Source organism: Festucalex cinctus, chromosome 19, assembly GCF_051991245.1.
Source record: "Festucalex cinctus isolate MCC-2025b chromosome 19, RoL_Fcin_1.0, whole genome shotgun sequence".
Lineage (NCBI taxonomy): Eukaryota > Metazoa > Chordata > Actinopteri > Syngnathiformes > Syngnathidae > Festucalex > Festucalex cinctus.
This window is the reverse complement of record NC_135429.1, coordinates 3,602,044-3,619,674: the sequence shown is the minus strand read 5'-3', so window position 1 is coordinate 3,619,674 and position 17,631 is coordinate 3,602,044. Positions and strand designations below refer to the sequence as shown.

The window sequence follows — 17,631 nt, the reverse complement described above, 5'->3', positions numbered from 1 at the left end:
ATGTTTTGTTTTTGTTTTTGTTTTTTCTCCCAGGAATAAATTATTGATACACAAATCCAGATTAAAATCTAGTTTGACTTTACAGTTTATACACATGACCAATTTAGAATCATGTAAAACAAACACAAAACATTTTTAATGTGCTTAGAATTTCTAAAAAGCCACAAAATGTGGACATACAGAGCTGTACCCTTTTTGCAAGATTCCACGCAGTCTAAAAACACTTCTACGCTTGACTTTTAGTTCAAATCAGGTAGATGATAATTTGGCTTCCTCCCACATTCCCAAAACAAGTATGTGAGCTGCACTGAAGCTTAAAGTTCTTGACATCTTTATTCTAAAGCGATTATTTGTTTTGACGGGCTGCTCGTCTCAGCCCATTTGACTGTCTGAACTCGTCGGCACGGAAGCCTGCCCGCCACTTGAGTTCTCAACAGTTTTTGGGTTTTCCCTCAGTGTAATCTGGACCTTCTCTCGGTCTAACCGCGTCGGTCTGCGTGGTTCTTCCTCCGTCCTGGTCTTGCGGTGGCACTCCAGCGCCTTCTGCTGGCAGCTGGCCGCCATGGCCCTCAGCCAGGAATGTTGCAACGTGTGCTCTGCCGTCATCCTGGCGACCGGGTCGGACTGGAGGAGGCCTGAGACCAGGCCTTTGGCTTCTGAATAGCAACATAAGCATGGTTCTGTTGTATTTCAGTTCAGTGTGCCCTCTAGTGGTACAGAAAAGGATCAATGCCAAAGTACAGTTTGGGTGTATTTAAGTTTTAAATCTAGTCTAGTGGGACATGGGCTCAACCTACTATGTTACTTGTAGTTCTCTTATTTTTTTGTATATTTTTCCCCCAAAATTGTGGTTGCACACTTTTGGCATGTTCCAATGTCCTACCTTCTGAAATGGCGTCCCAATAGGGGGGCAGAAAGTGGAGTTGCCCCTGCTTGATGATCTCAAAGAGTTCGTCCTGGTCTCGATCCCGACTTCGAAAGGGGGCGAAGCCGCACAGAAGGATGTAGAGAATGACGCCCAGTGCCCACATGTCCACCTCCACGCCGTATCCTGTCGGGTCATCATGACAATCATTATTTAGAAATGGTTTCCAGAAGGACTCTGGTGCAGCACTAGCTAACCTGTCTCGGACAGAATCTCGGGCGCCACGTAAGTGGGCGTGCCACAGATGGTGAAGACGGGCTCGGTCACGACCATGGCGAGGCCGAAGTCGGCCAGTTTGAGTCTGGTCATGCCAGGAACTGTGTGAAAAATCTGAAGGAGCAAAGAGGTGACCTTACTTTCGTACAGTGTTTCTCAATTCCGGTCCTCAGGCCCCCCGAGCCAGCCTGTTTTCCATGTCTCCCAATTGCAACGCAGTTGAGGATCGACATTTACACATTTTCTTGTTTTGTACAAAAAATAATTTGAATAATTGTGATTTAAATTACTGCCAAAATAATTATTATTATTTTTTCATAATCAAGCTGGTAATACATATTTTTCTTTGGACAGTGTCCCTTATAGTGTCACAGAAATTATAGGGTAAATGCATGCGCTTGATTTATTTGATGCTCTATTATGTGGAACGAATGCACATATCAGATATGGCACTTTGAAAAATATTGCCCATGGATGTTTTTTGGCAACTGACCAGCAGGTTCTCCGGTTTGACGTCTCGGTGGACCACGCTCCTGCGGTGTATGTACTTGAGCGCCTGGCTCACGTCAGCCATCATCAGCGCGGCCTCGCCCTCGCCGAAGCTGCCGCGCTCGCTGATGGCCTCGAAGAGGTCGCCGCCGCCGGCCAGCTCCATGACCAAGTAGGCCCTGGCGGCCGTGCGGTGGTGCGCCAGCAGCCGGACCACGCGCGGGTGCCTCAGGCTGGCCAGCAGGCTCAACTCGTTCTGCAGCATGTGCTCGCGGCCCAGCAGCCGCGAGCGCTCCACCATCTTGACGGCCAGCGTCCTGCCGTCGGCCCGGCGCCGGCACTCGCGCACCACCGCGAAGTTGCCGTCGCCCAGGAGGCGTCCCACGTCGTAGAGGCGGTCCACGTCGGCCTCGGAGACCTCGCTGCCCTCCGAGCAAAGCGCAGAGAAGTCGCTCGAGATCCCAGGAGGATTCTTCCAGTCTGGGTGAGCCAAAATTATGAGTGTTACGTCACTATATTGCGGTATTTTTAGCCATTTTAGGCCAAATAAATAAAAAATCTGTCTGGAGCTGCAAAACATTTGAACATTGTGATGAAGGAAACAATGTATCCATTAGTAGTCGAACGTACTGAGGGCCCAAGAGCTAACAGAAAAATATGCAGCATCCGAAAAGTAGCGATTCATTTTTTTCTACCTTTCGTCTTCTATTTTTTATTTTATGTTTTTTTTATATTTGTAATTTTCAGACTTTCTGTTTCATATATTTTTAGACTTTTCTGCCTTTTATGTCAAATTTCTGGCATTTGCCTTTTTGAACATTTTCTTTCCTGCCTTTTTTAAAATATTTTTTTTTTTACTTCTTTGGGCAATTTTGTGGACAAATAGTAATTTTATGCCTCTCTTCCTTTTTTTTGTGACATTTATGGCTATTTTTGAAATTCTTTCTGTCTTTTTTTTTTTTTTTAATCAATTTTCTAACATTTTTGCCTTTTTGAACATTTTCTTTCCTGCCTTAAAAAAATAAAGTTTCTGACTTTTTTTGGGCAATTTTGTGGACATTTAGTAATTTTATGCTTTTATGCATCTCTTCCTTTTTTTTTGGGACATTTATGGCTATTTTTGACATTTTTTCTGCCTTTTTTTAAAAAAAAAATCAATTTTCTATTTTAGCCTTTTTGAACATTTTCTTTCCTGCCTTTTTTTAAATTAAGTTTCTGACTTTTTGGGGGCAATTTTCTGTATATTTTATGGTAATTTTCTACCTTTGTTTTTTTTTGTGTGGACATTTTATGGATGGTTTTTTATTTGATTTTTTTGTCTGCCTTTTCATCTTCCTTTTTTCATTTATGGTCACTTTTTGGACAATTTTAGGGATTTAAAAAAAACAACAACAACTTTTCATCCACCTTTCTTCTCTTTCTGACAATTAAAAAAAATGGACTCTGACATTTTTTGAATATTTAATTCTTTTTTTTTTTAATCGAAAACATTAATTCATGTAAAGAATATTTTGTCTAAAAATACAAATAAATACCTTATGGGGAAAAAATACAAATTTCTACAAATTATTTTAAGAGATCCACAGGGAGAGCAGAACTAAAGAGCCACCGGTTGCAGACCCCTGGTCTCGAATAACGTGCAGTCACACAACTAACTGAATTAAAAAAAAACAAAGACCAAAATGAAATAAACGGAAAAATACAAAACTCTTCTAACCTTGCGTTGAACTTTTCGCTTGTTTCCTGCACACGGGGGGCAGCGGGGCCCTTCCTGAAAACGGTTCGACCCACTCCGGGCTTGGACGCGTGGCTCTTCTTAACAGGCAGTTTTCACACAGACGAGCGAAGTCCGTCTCTCGCTCCCGTTGGAATCGACCAATGGCGGGCGGCGATTCCCCGCGGACCCCGCCCCTCACCCGAAGCTTCTGCAGATGGTTGGGAAGGTGGGCGACTTTCCTGGACGTGCCCTGACTGGCTTTCTCCGTCACAGGTGGCGGCGGTCTCTCTTCCGTGGGATCCTTGTCGCCCGCCCCCTCGCTGTAGCCGCTGTCCGCCTTGGCGGCTTTATCCGGCGCCTGTCGGAGCTTCTTCTCCCAGACCAGCAGCGCCTCGGTCCGGTAGCGGGACTGCTCCGGGAACAGCTCTTCTAGTGCCTCCTGTAGACTGCTCAGCTCCGGGCGGGCTTTGCCCAGTGCCAGGAGGGCTGTGTCGCCACGGAAGAAGTCGCCAACGCTTTTCACCTGAGGTGGATAAGGATAAACTGTTATTTCGGATTCGATTGGTGCCGATTTTAGGAACTGAAGTCGAGGAAGATCCCACCTCTCGGGCAAAAGCGGTGTAGAGGCGGGTCACTCGGGATCGGTGCCAACGAGGGAACCCGAGTGCTTCCGAGACGTCCGATAGGAGCTGCTCGAAGGAGACCACGCCCCTGCGGTTTAACAGCACCGTCACCTTGGGAAAAAAAACAAACAAGAATTTGACTTCGTTGGTTAGCGTCGCACCCAAAAATAGCGTATCAAACAGATTTTGTTTTTTTTTTCATCAAAAACGCAAAGAACACATGATTTAGTTTTTTTTATATGCATTCTATAGTCTATGGAGGACCAAAACTGCCAACATTAAAAATAAATAAATAAATAAATAAATAAATAAATATAATTCAAAAATTAAATACAAAACATAAATATAAATGATCAGAGCAAGCATGAGTGCTTCTAGGATGTCCTGGATTTGTTGAAAAAAATAAAAAATAAAATAAAATAAATATAAATGGAAAAAAATATATATCCATAAATGAATGAATGAATAAATAAATAAGGATATAAATATATATAAAATATAATTCAAAAATTAAATTAAAAAAATATAAATGGAAATAAAACAACACAAATCAATAAATACATAAAAAAAAGTTTCAAAAAATAAAAATATTTATTTTTTGTATTTATTTCCACATTTTTATTTTTTGAAACAGTTTTTTATTTTTTTATTTTGAAAATGCAGAAAATGTAAATACCTCGATGAGAAAAGTGTATATACTGTGCGGTGAGAGGTTTTAGAGCCTCAAAACATTCATAATAAATATAAAATATTAAGCAAATTACTTCACGGATTCCATTTATTGTTGTTTTTAATATCATTTATAATTATTATTTTTTGTATTTAATTTTTTAATTATATTTTTTATATCAGTTTTTATTTTCACTTTTATTTATTCATTTTTTTATTCACTCACTTATTCATTTATTTATTTTTAATTTTGGCAGTTTTGGTCCTCCATAATATTCCTCCCAGGATAATGAGCCACATGCTGCTTCACCACGTCGAAAGACAATAAGAAGGCGGTTTACTTTCCGTGGTGCGCTCTGACCGGGCCGGACAACGGTGACCAGATGGGGTCGCTCGGCGCTCTCCTCCGCATGTCGCCCGTGGAAGAGTGGCAGGTGAGGGGCCGCCCCGCGGATCTGCCCCGGGCGAGGGCGAGCGTGCCAGGGGGGCGGCGGCGGCGGCAGAGCACCAGTTCCACCGCCGGAACGTTTCAAAGATGGGCCGGGAGCTGCTAAAACACACCGTTTTATATACCGTTTTAGGAGTTTGCGCCTGGAACCAAAATGGCTGACATCATGTGACTTTTTTGTTGATAGCAGGGCTATTATAGTTTTGGAAGCGTTATCTTAGTATCTTAGTGCGTCTTTATTTCGTTTTGAGTTTTTTTAATTTTTTTAATATATATTTAGTTAGAATTAGTTTTCATTGTAGTTCTGTTAGTTTTTATAAGTTATAGTTAAAAAAAAATGCAGAGTTTTAGATTGTTTCGGTAATGGTTGTGTTTTTTTAAATGTGTTTTATACTTGTGCACAATATTTAATAAACAAAATGGTAAAATGAAAAAAAGTAACACATTTATTATCTAGCGTTGCATTTGGGCTGAGCTACATGAAAAATCAGGCGAGCCGTGCTATTGGAGCCAAAAGTCAAGCAGGCAAATTTGTCGCCTCGGAGCGATGTCATCTGAAAGGTGCTTTTCTATTGGCTGCTGCTCGATGACATCACTTCTGTGTGACACACTTTCAAACGTCTTCGTTCCGGTTATATCGAAATAAATATACTCAAAATCACATTTAAAATCATCCAAAAAGGCTCATGTATTAAATTAATTACCAAAGACTAAAACAAAGGACATTTTTGCTATAATTATAGTTTTGTAAACATAAAATGTAGTTTCAGTTAGTTTTTTTTTTTTTTTTTTAAAGTATTTTCGTTTTTATTTTATTTCGTGAACGAAATTGTTTTTTTTGTTTTTTATTTTGTTGGTTTTTGTCAACTAAAATAACCTAATTGGTGGATAGACATGACTCCCAAATTTCATGTTGCTAAGTTCAACTGGCCTCAAGGGCTGTTTTTGTTTTTTTTTCCCTTTAATTCCAAAAACTCCTGGAAATGGACAGAATGGTCTTAAAATGGCTGCTTCAAAGCAAAATGGCTGACTTCCTGTATCCCCATCTCTATTGTAGGTATTAGAGCAGCATCATTAACACACAACACTCGGTCGTTATCCTCACCAATAAATCCTCTTGATCAGATTTGATGTTTATTTTTCCCATTACGTGAAGTGTAAGTGGTGCCATTTGAGAGACTTCATGCGGCCCCGGTTTAATTATTTAAGCTTTCTTGAGACGGACACATACCTGAACAAAAGCCTCCTTGACCTGGATGTCTGCATCATTAATGAAGCTTTGAGGAGATGCAACATCTTTCACTTTCTGGACAACACAAAGTGTACGTGCGTGTGTGTATTGACAGGGTTGGCGAGAGAAAGAGTGGAAGTATGTGTGTGAGAGAGAAAACAGTGTGTGATTTGCCTCTGGATGTACAAATACAATCATAAGAAAGACCACTAAACCACCAACTTATCCCCATTTTGTAAGACTCCTCTAAAAGCTGTTTGTATACAAATTGTTTTATTTCCCCATATATGGAAGTGACATGTGTCAATAGCAAAAAAAACCACAACAAAACTCACCTGTAGTTCTCCATTTCCTTGCCGCGTCGCAGCCAAAACGAGCCTTGGCAGGAGGTGCCATATCTGAACAAAACCAGAGCGAAACAAGTGAGTACCAAGTTCCAATTAAAAAAACAAGTCTCTGACGTCACGCCCGCGCGAGCTGAATTTGACACGACCCGGCGTTAAGCGGTTGCCATGGTTATTTGTCAAGTTGCACAGCTTGGAGTAGGAAGTATAGTTACTTGGCATTTCAAAGTAAGATACCCGAGACGCTAAAAATGCTACGAGAGCACAATACAGTCACGTATTACGTTCGTTAAAGCAATATAAGAATTATGTATACTAACAAAAACCTAACTTTAAGCTACTGTCGTGCTTTATGGCGTTTTTGACAAGCATTTTATTTTGAAATTACCGCAACGAAGTGAAATAAATCCCTTTTGTTACTTAACAAGCGCATAAACGTGTCTCAGCGCCTCGGAATTAAAAACAATAATAACAATAATAATAACAATAACATGCGAGGATGTTTGTTAGGTATTTCTCTGGATTATTTCTCACAGACAGAAGAGATAATAGAGAGGCTATGTGACACATTGGGTGGTCTCTTTCTTTTTTAATTAAGGCCTCCTCGCCACCGTGGCCACCTCATGGTCTGTCTCCAGGGATACTGTTCATATCGGATTAGCAATTCCTTTCTTTTCCTCCCGGACCTACATCCTGTCCATTGACCATTCAACAGTAACGTAAATATATTGTCACAAACTGGGTAATGTATGCCTTAAAAAAAAAATCTTCCCCGAATTTGAGTATTTTAGTGCTATGGTATTTGACTGAAAATAAAGCTCAAAGATTTCATCTTTATGAATATGCATACAGTCGTATTTTACTGTATGGGACATGTATTTGGTTGCAGTATTGTCGCTTGACCAACAGATGGGGCAAGTGTACCAAAACAAAGAGCAGAGCTGGTTAAGGGTCCGTAAATTGGAAGTTTTAGAGTGAATAAAAGGTAAACTGCAATTACAAACTCAATGAACCGCTGACTTGAGACGAGGCCCATTTTTTTTCCCCCCACAACTGAACAGAATCCACGTGAAATAGTTGGAAGCAACATCAGCATTCCTCACTTTATGACATTCAGCACTCACAGGACAATTACATAAGTTGGAATGCACACTTTGTGTGTGTAGGTTAATACTATTAATAGTGTCTGCCAAGTCAATATCTTTGCATAGGGTGTATATTAATCGATTTCCGAGCTCGGAGGGAAGCTACCGCCTCCAAAAGTCCCACGCTACAAATCATGTCATAACACAACATGAGGTCAAACTCTCCACAGTATGACACACCCAGACTCTTTTGGATGTGTTGTTGGTCAGTCTTTTATAATCGTTACCTTTCACCTCGTGGCCTGCTTGATTTTTTTTTGTGTGCCTCACACCTGTTTATGTCAAACACACATACGGTCTGCTGCAGGACAAGGGTAGCGGGACGTGTGTGTGTGTGCGCGTGTTCTTTCTGCAAGAATGTGTTGCTGTCATACAAAGAAGAGAGTCCTAAATACTACCAAAAAAAATAAATACAAAAATAAAGTTGTAATTGCTGCAACAACAGTTGAACTCTATTTTTGTCACTTTATAGTAAGGTGAGTTAAAGTTTTATGTCTGCAATATAGTTTGGGCAATTTATATTGTGGTGATTTATATGACACTGATTACTAGATACTAGATGTAATGATATACAAACATCACGATACGATAATTATTACGATATTGTGGGGAGGTTGGCGATACAAAAAAGGTGACAATATTGTAAAAAAATGAGCTCATACTAAAAAACACACACACAAAAGTGTGCTTTTGCACAATACAGCAATGAAAAATAGAAAAATATTATAAATATTACATATAAAAATATAAGTAAAACGAGGCACACATTGAGTTCCTCCACATATTGACTCGCTTCACAAGCAAATTACGTTCCACTTCATCTGACCATTAGCGTGGATTTGAAATATAGAAGGGACAAAACATGCCTTGTGAAAATTAAACTAAAAAATTAGCCACCAGAGGGTGCTAGAACTGCACAAATGGAAATCAAGCTGACTTTTTTTTTTAACAGATGTGCTGCCTTTAATATTGTGACAAAACGAAGATGATATATTGTGGGAGTTTTACTCTGATTACTTCCTCAAATTGCATATTTTAATAATTACTTGGATCATATTGTTTGAATTGTCACCTCCAACTGAGATCCTGTCATTCACTTGGGTTTCATTGGTTGGATCCTGGTCAGTAGGTTGCCTGAAAGGAAAGAAACAAACTGGGAAAGTCAAGGTTTCACCAGGTAGCTGTTAGATAATTGCTGCAATGTAACAGATGCCTGTCAACACTGTAATTTGCAGGGATGCAAATAATGACACACATGCGCACACGTACACAAGCCGAACCCGTTGAAGGTTGCGTCAAGTTTTTTCGTATCAGGTTTTACCAGGGAAGGCGGGCGGTCACGTGACAACTTCCTACACATGGGCGAACCTGTCTTGGCGTGCAAATGTGTGTGCGCAGGCATGAATACAAACACACACACACACACACACACACACACACAGGGCAAATAGAGGTTATTAGAGGGCAAACAAGTGCAGAACTAGTAAGTGGCAGTTGTAATGACGTCTCCTACTCCTGAGAAAAATAAATGGTTCAAGTGATTGGTCATTGGGTATGGAGGACCAAAACTGCCAAATAAAATAAATAAATAAATAAATAAATAAAGTGAAAATAATAACGATATAAAAATATTATTTAAACATTAAATACAAAAAAATAAATATAAATGGAAATAAAAACTACTAAAAATTGTTATATCAATAAATAGATAAATAAAAGTAAAATTAAAAACAAAAAATAAAAAACAAGATAAAAAAATAAAATAAATGTGGAAATAAATTTATATTAATAATATTTTTATTTTCACTTTTATTCATTTATTTATTTTTAATTTTGGCAGTTTAGGTCTTCCGTAATAATCATGGGCTAGTCATCCACCCCACATTTTTCACCGCCCAGATATTCTATCAAATTCTCACTTCTGCAGATTTTCAGATTGAATTTGTGGTTATTGTCCATCTGCACTGTGAAGCACTTTCGGTTTTTATTAGACTAGAACATCTGAATTGGGATTGTGCTGACACATTATTCCCGTTTTAAATCTTTCCTTTATTCACCAATTGCGCTGAGCCAAAAAATAATAGTGCAAATAGGTTTGTTGTCATTTATTTACATCCCCAAAACTTTTGAACAGGGGTGTGTAGACTTTTTACACCTGCTGTTTTGCTGTTTTTATCCCAGAACGCTGCAGCACTCAAATTAAAAGTCAGTTTTTTTTTGTTTTGTTTTTTGCCATCGCAGTTCCGACTTGTGTTGAAATTCTTCCGAATGAAGACTTCTCGTTTGTACGCGGCTCATGACACGAAGCGTCACGTTACGCCAGCGCGTCTACTCACCCCCTTCCTCCTCTCTCCCCCTTTCCCTCAGGCTCTTCTCGCCGAGCCCCGATGACATCACGAACAGCCGGTGTCAGGCCAGCCAGTAGGAACGCGCCACTCCCCCCCCCCCCCCTCCTCCTCCTCCTCCATTTCTCTGCAGTCTGCCTTCGCTCGCTCTCACACGCTCTCTCATATACGCTTTCACACACACACACACTCTCCCCCTCATTCCTCCACCTCTCCGCAGACATCATGGCCGAGGCCTTCGTGGGCACATGGAACCTGAAAAGCAGCGAGAACTTTGAAGAGTACATGAAGCAGCTGGGTGAGTCTGTTTTTATGTGATACATGTGTGTGAGAGCACATGCTCTCTCGTGTGTGTGTGTGTTTGCATTCATTCAAGGGGTGAACAAGATGCAGAATGTGGCATAAAAGGGTGGAAAAGATAAGAGGAGGGAGGGTGGAGTGGGTGAGTGAACACATGGCTACGAGTGTGGTTGGGAGGGGCCCCTGAATGGCCCCCCCAGTAGGGAGAGCGGTCAGGAGCCGGTCACACACTTCCATTTGAAAGGCGGCCATTGTTGGCAAATGTAGGAGGGCTCGCAATTTTCAAAACTGCTGCTGAGAGAGAATGGAACATGTGACTCCAAATAGGACATCGCTGGACACTTGATTAGGTACGCCGATGCAGACACCGATGACGTCATCGTGTCAGTGGCGGTGGGCGACATCGTCATGCAGCGCGTAGACCAGAGATTGCATTTGCCAAAATATCAGCAAATTGGAATAATAATAAATTGGCTGAAATCAAAAGTCAACTAAAAAAGGAAAATGTAGAATTATTTAAATCAAACTTCAAATTTAAACTAAAAATCAAATCTAAATCTAAAATGAAAAAAAAAAAAAAGTGTTAAAAAAAACACAAAAATTGGAATGTATAATGTAAAAAAAAACATTTAAAAATACCTACATTAAAAACACACAAAAAAGTTCCAAAAACTAGAAAATTAATAAATAAGTAAATACATAAAGGAAAATCTTTAAAAATATTGTGTAAAAAAAAACAACTATATTATTGTTTTACAAGCAAAACAAAGTAATCTTTTTTTAAATTTAAATAGGAAAATTAAAAATTAAATTGAATAAAAAAACTAGTAAAAATAAAAAAAAATATATATATTTTTAAAATAAATAGTAAAAAAAAACAAAAACACTGAACTTGTTTTCATTCATTTTTTCATCTATATTATATCTTTTTTTTCTCAATTTTAAAACACTTTTAAAAGTTTCAAACAATACAAATGTAGCTTGTTTGGACAGGCTCACCAGAGGGTTTTGTTTGCACTAATTGTATGTAAAATGTTGCACTAAAAATGTATGAAAAATATGTCCATTTCTCTGTCAACTGTTTTTCCTGTGTGTGAATATTTGCATGAACATTGGCAAATTTACATGTTTGCAAAAAAAAAAAAAAAACTTTTCCCAAGTTAAATTTGGGAAATATTTAAGGAATTCATAAATATTTTTAAAACATCAAAAAAAAGAAGAAATTTAAAACAACTTTAAATACAAAAGCGTAAAAAGTAAAAACATGCAAAAAGTGCATTTTTTTTTAAATATACTTTTAAAAAACGTAAATAAGAAATGATGTCTGTGTTTGACATGACACTCATCACATACTCAATGTACCTAATATAACGGTAATGACAAAAATTTTTTGCCGTTTTTTTGAGGATGTGTTTGTGTGTGTGTGTGTATTGGGGGTGGGGTGTTGAGATATTTACAAGCAGCGACCTTAGGGCCATTTTACAATTGAATTGACCCGTCTGCTGCCATCGCCGTGGCAACCGGCGGCCTTTCAACCCCCCTCAGCAATTCCCTTGATCAATGACACACGCACGCACGCACGCACACACAAAAGGCTGATGTGAGTCATTCAGTGGCGTGTTCAGGTGCACACGTCATTATGTGTGCACAGATTAGTGGGGATCCTGCAGAACAGGCTGCCCACAAAACAACAAGTCACTACATGACTGACAGTCAGTCACACGAAGGCTCCCTTTTTCCCACGCCACCTAAACGCAACGCTGGTCCCGCAGGCGTGGGCTTAGCCGTCCGCAAGTTGGGCAACGTGACCAAGCCCACCACCATCATCTTGATGGACGGCGACAAGGTGACGGTCAAGACGCAGAGCACCATCAAGAACACCGAGATCTCCTTCAAGCTGGGGGAGGAGTTCGACGAGACCACCGCCGACAACAGGAACGTCAAGGTCGGTCTGACGAGTCCACCGGCTCGACGCAAAGCGTAGTCAAATAACGTCACGGGCATTGCGAATGGTTAATTGAAAAATGTTTGCAGTATATAATACGAAACAAAAGACTGCAATGTAAAATTTACAGCATTATTAATATTTATTTATTTAAAAGTTTAACCACACTTCTTTAAGTTGTCAAATTTTATTTTTGTTTTTTATTTTTAATTAAAACAAACTGTTTCATGAATAACGTTTTATATTAATATTTACAAAATAGGAAATGTTTTTGTTTTTTTTTTACTTGTGGCAACCATAGTAATAGTCGAATTAGACAAAAAATACAAAAAAAATACAATTTAGGGTTAAAAAAAAAAAAAGTCAAATTACGAAAAATAACATTTTAATAAAATTAAAAAATAAAACAAATAAAAAAAGAACAAAAATTTCACAAACAATATTTGAAACTAAATTTGATTTGAATGAAATAAATAAAAGCAGCTAAATGTCTTTAAAATGTAAAAAAATATATATAAAACAGTTCCTTGAAAACAGTAGTCACATGAGAAATAATATATTTAAAATTGTTTTTAAATATACTACATAAAACAGTGCTGTTTTTTTTTTAATATCTTGCAAATTAAACGGTTTAAAAAAAAAAGTCAAATTATGAAAAATAAACAAACACACCTGTCATGCAGAATTATGCAAAAACAAAACAAGTCAGATTTTCACGAGCGTTTTTTTTTTGTTGAGCGGTTCTGGCATTATTTAGCGTATTTGTTCCCACCGTCGAGGGAGGTCCTTCCTAATCTTTTGTGCGCAGTCGGTGGTGAATATCGACGGCGGCAAGATGGTGCACGTCCAGCGGTGGAACGGCAAAGAGACCAGCCTGGTGCGCGAAGTTAATGGCAACGCCCTCACGCTGGTCAGTTCACTCAAAACCAAAAGCAAAATATTTTGTCTGTCTTTTTTTCTGAAATGTGATCTTTGGCGTTTTGGAAACAGACGCTGACGCTGGGCGAGGTCGTTTGCACACGCGCCTACGAGAAGGCCGAGTGAAGACCTCCAAAAAACATACTTGCATCCACAGAGCCCCAAAACCGCCAAGTGTCAACTCGCATTTCCTTCATATATTGGAGGGTCAGTATTATTTACACTAATTGTGGATGCCCCAACCCCCCCGCCAAATCTCGTATCGTCCCGTCTTCATCCCGGACTTCTACTGTTACAACACTGAAAATATTCCAATGAATTGTTGTTGTTTTTCTTTGGAGTATCACAATTTTTTGTTTGTTTGTTTGTTTAGAATTGTGATGCATGGAGTCCACTTTCAAACCTGGAAATGTTTTCAATTGAAACGTTGGGAAGTAATAAAATAAAAAAAATAAAATAAAATAAAAAATAAAAAATCCCAAAATGAGGCCAAATATGTGGAAATTGTGATTTATTTTATAATATGACCAAGTTACTAACCAAACTGTCCACCGAAAAGCACTTATCTTCATTATCTTCAAGTTGACAGCCAAAGAAAAGGATCTCCAGGTCACTGACCAAAAAAATAAATACATTTAAAAAAAAATGTCACAGTCCACACTGGCTAGGGCTGTGCAATTAATCAAAATTCAATTACAATTTCAATTATTACACTCCACAATTACAAAAAGAATATTAATGCTAATTTTTGAGTTACTTAAATGTATATATTTGCACCTCTTTTTACATTTTAAAATGACTAATTTAATGGGGGTTTTTTTAATCCAAAAGGAACTTGCATAATCAATGTTTTTATTTTTTTGTCTGCATATTTGTTTTTTGTTTTTTTACGGTCGAAAATGTTCTTGTTTTGTACCAATAAAATAAATGATCGTCCGACTGCACAGTGCACAAGCTTCACTCCAACTTCAAGTTTTTGTCAAAATAAATAAATTATAAATATATAACTTACATAATTATAGTGTTTCTATTTTTTTTTAATTGTTCTTAATATTTTTAAATGTGTAAACATTTTCTTGTTTTGTACCAAAAAATTAAATAATCGTGATTTCAATTATTGGCAAAATAATCGTGATTATTATTTATTCCCCATAATTGATCAGCCCTAAAAGTGACCATAGAAAAGCCTGTTTCTCAAGTTGCCGATAAACAAACGTCTCAAAATTGGCATTTTGAGAAAAACAAGCATCTCCTAGATATATGTTATTGCGTACCGCAGAGTCATTATTGAAACAAAAGCGCTCGTCTAAATAATCGGTGTCCAGACAAAAGCAGATATCTCCAACTTACTGTCCAAAAAAAAGAACAAATCAAAGCATGCAGCTCCAAGAACAGCTTGGACTTCCAAGTAGCCATTATAAGAGTCGCCGTCAAGAAAGTCTCTCCAAGTTGCCGTCATGAATCTCTCAATCATTTCCCAAAGAAAATCACCTCATTTTTATCCATAACATTTTTCTTTTTCGTGTAAAATACATTCTAACTTGGATTAACATGATTTTAACTAGCTAGCGAGAACACTTTTTTTTTTTTTTTTTAACGTTTGCGTACAAAAAGAAAAGGGAAGCACAACATGTATCCGGAATGGAATCTGGCGGACGCCTCTGAAGTGATCCAAAGAGTGTGACCACACTTTCCATCCTATAAATAAACCCCAAGCAGCTCCTGTGCGTTCGTGTACTGTATGTGTGTGTGTGTGCGTGTGTCCTGGCAAGGTGAAAGGAACAATTCCAGGTGTTTTTGCACTTGATCATTCTTTTGCTTGCTTAGCTGGAGAGGTGTCATGTAAGGTCACCGCGCACGTTGCCAACTAGATGCAAGGTAAGTCTTTTTCGACACTCACCAAACGCTTTATTTAGTACACTTACAGTACATCTACTGTACTGTTGCCGTTTGTACACTGGGGGGGTAACAAAATATACATGAATCTGGAGATACAAATAAATTTGACAAAGAAAAGATACATGAAATAAGAACAATATATTTTGCCTTTTTATTTTTGAAAAACTTTAAAAGAGCCAATGATGAGGTAAAACTACAAAAAATAGAGAATTAGAAAATATATTTGTATGCAATTTATTACAAATATAAATTTTAAAATTATTATTTCAAGCATTAAATTGAAATAAAAAATACATTAATATAACGTTAATAGAAAAATATTTTTGCTGATGAGGTAAAACTAAAAAAATAAAGAGAATTAGAAAATATATTTGTGTGCATAGTATTATTAAAAATATAAATTTCAAAATTATTTTAAACATTAAATTGACATAAAAATACATTGATATATGATAAAGCTATCTAAAACATGAAGAAAAATATTTTTGCTTTTTAATTTTGAAGGAAATATGAAAAGAGCCATTGATGATGGCGTAATATTAAGATATAACATTAAGAAAAATATAACGTATATGCATATGCGCATGCTAACTATCATCATTAGTAAAACTTTACATGTAGCATTACAAAAATAAAAATTAAAAAACAGTATACACTAAAATATTTCTTATTTCCAATGAAGAGGTAAAAGAAAAAAAATAAAGAAAACACATTTGTGTACATGCTATTATCAAAAATATAATTTTAAAATTAAACAAAACAGTAATAAAACAGTATACCTTATACTAAAATATTTCTTCATTTCTTCTTTTTTTTAACCCAGGTTTGGATGTAATGATTTTGTTTTTCCCCCTCTCATTTTAAAAATGCAACTTTTAAAAAAGGCATAAAGTATTGACTGAAAAGTAGCGGAATAATAAAAAACAAAAAAAACAAACATAAGATTTTGATGCATCATGTAGAAGACGAGCTAGCTCGGGTGTGAGACTTTAAAAAAATAAAAAAATAAAAAAATGCCTCCACACGATTAATATTTCACATCCAGAAGTGGGAAGCTCTTTAATCGCACTTTATTGTGCCTACGATAACATGACATACACTTTTTCGTATTATAGCAACTTATTACATGTCTGTAATCACCGCATGCTATATGCTATCAGGACTAAAAACATGCAGCACCCGACAGGATTTCTTAGTCACTTTTGTTGGTGGGCGGCCAACTCTGTGGAAGAAAATATTCTTTGCAAGAAATGAGCGCTTGTCACACCCTCCTTACACAACAACACACTGTACATCTGTAATTGCCATTGTGGGAAATACATTTCCTGCCTGTGAGGAGGCCAAGCTAACTCGCTAAATGCTAAGAAACGAAATGAAACAAAATCCCCACAAAGATGTATCCCGTGATGTTGTTTTCTAAATATGCTCAAAATGTTGGTGGTTATTTTTCAGTCCCCAAAGAGCAAAGATAAATGTGAAGTCGCTATTTTACGGAGCGTTTGCTAATGATTTTTTTTTTTTCCCCCTCTCAGCAACTCAGCTGCTCAAGTTCCTTCCTACACAGTTCACATGTTCTGACGAGCCTTTTTTTTTTTTGGTTCAAGCCACAGTCGAGGAATCTTGACGCACATCTTGCCAAACGCACTGCGCAACATCTGGAAATAATCAATCAAGTCCTCCAAAAAGATTTTCTAACACTGACAGGAGGAGAATCGTCGTTTTCTTTTTTTTTTCTCTCAGCAGGATCATTGCCAAGCGTAACCTTCAAATGGTTGAATTTCAAAAGTGTCAAAACATGGAGGAAGTGCGGGTATCGGCCACACGACGCTTCCTGTCGGTGCCTTTACTACTTCCTCTGTGTGTGTGAGCGTCGTACTGTCGCCAAAAGTTCAGAAAGCGGAGAAGTGTAAATTTCGGGGTGGTGACATCCCGCCATATTGCTTACATCTATTCAGTTACATGGGGCCGCATAACGAAATGTGTGTGTTTATATATATATATATAAATTGTATGTAAACAAATCTTAAGTCTGAAAATACCAGAACCAAAATTTCCCCAAACTATAAGCTTGTCTTGTCATCAATATGACAAAGAGAAAAAATAAACTGTAAAAATCTGTTAAAAATCCAAACTTCAAACAAAAAAAAAAAAGTCCTCACCACTGTGGCGGCCATTTTTCTCGCGTCTCAGCTGTGCTTGTGCGATTTGTGTTTCTTGTGTTTCTTTCTGTGCTTGTTGTCATCGTCCCGCTCATGACATCTCCTCTTCGGTTTGCACTCGCCGCCATCGCTGCTGCTGCTGCTGTCGCTGTCTGAGTCTTTCCTCTCGCGCTTCCTCTTCTTCTTTGTTTTCTTCTCCTAAAAAGAAGAAAAACATCACGTGTGCGTTCATCACTTTTTATGATCCCAGTGAGGGAA

General features: G+C 37.9%; 3 protein-coding genes across 10 annotated transcripts in view; 1 reads left to right on the top strand and 2 right to left on the bottom strand.

The window, feature by feature from the left end:
* Window positions 1-69: 69 nt before the first annotated feature.
* On the bottom strand, window positions 70-10,257 carry dclk3 (doublecortin-like kinase 3). Of its 6 annotated transcripts, none has more exons than XM_077507855.1 (11): window positions 10,144-10,257; window positions 9,077-9,175; window positions 8,880-8,941; window positions 6,654-6,716; window positions 4,981-5,189; window positions 3,950-4,081; window positions 3,348-3,870; window positions 1,635-2,110; window positions 1,123-1,255; window positions 884-1,051; window positions 70-680 (listed from the first exon to the last, which is right to left on the bottom strand). In XM_077507855.1, exons 4-11 carry the CDS (start codon window positions 6,712-6,714, stop codon window positions 373-375), a joined length of 2,010 nt encoding a protein of 669 aa, XP_077363981.1. In that variant the 5' UTR covers window positions 6,715-6,716; window positions 8,880-8,941; window positions 9,077-9,175; window positions 10,144-10,257; the 3' UTR covers window positions 70-372. The 6 variants fall into 6 exon arrangements, with proteins under 6 accessions (XP_077363981.1, XP_077363982.1, XP_077363978.1 ...); XM_077507856.1 differs by having other exon boundaries at window positions 9,077-9,179; window positions 10,144-10,214; XM_077507852.1 differs by having other exon boundaries at window positions 8,880-9,175.
* Window positions 10,258-10,280: 23 nt separating this feature from the next.
* Window positions 10,281-13,809, top strand: fabp3 (fatty acid binding protein 3, muscle and heart). Its single transcript, XM_077507876.1, has 4 exons — window positions 10,281-10,450; window positions 12,225-12,397; window positions 13,206-13,307; window positions 13,388-13,809. Exons 1-4 carry the CDS (start codon window positions 10,378-10,380, stop codon window positions 13,439-13,441), a joined length of 402 nt encoding a protein of 133 aa, XP_077364002.1. The 5' UTR covers window positions 10,281-10,377; the 3' UTR covers window positions 13,442-13,809.
* The window catches only part of zcchc17 (zinc finger, CCHC domain containing 17), a 34,368-nt gene continuing 30,334 nt past the window's right edge, over window positions 13,598-17,631 (bottom strand). For 2 of the 3 annotated variants that reach the window (XM_077507872.1, XM_077507874.1), the window contains exon 8: window positions 16,242-17,571. In XM_077507872.1, the coding sequence (XP_077363998.1) occupies window positions 17,401-17,571 (171 nt within the window). In that variant the 3' untranslated portion in view covers window positions 16,242-17,400. Of the gene's footprint in view, window positions 13,929-16,241; window positions 17,572-17,631 lie in introns of those variants that run through there. The other variant, XM_077507873.1, reaches the window with a different exon arrangement.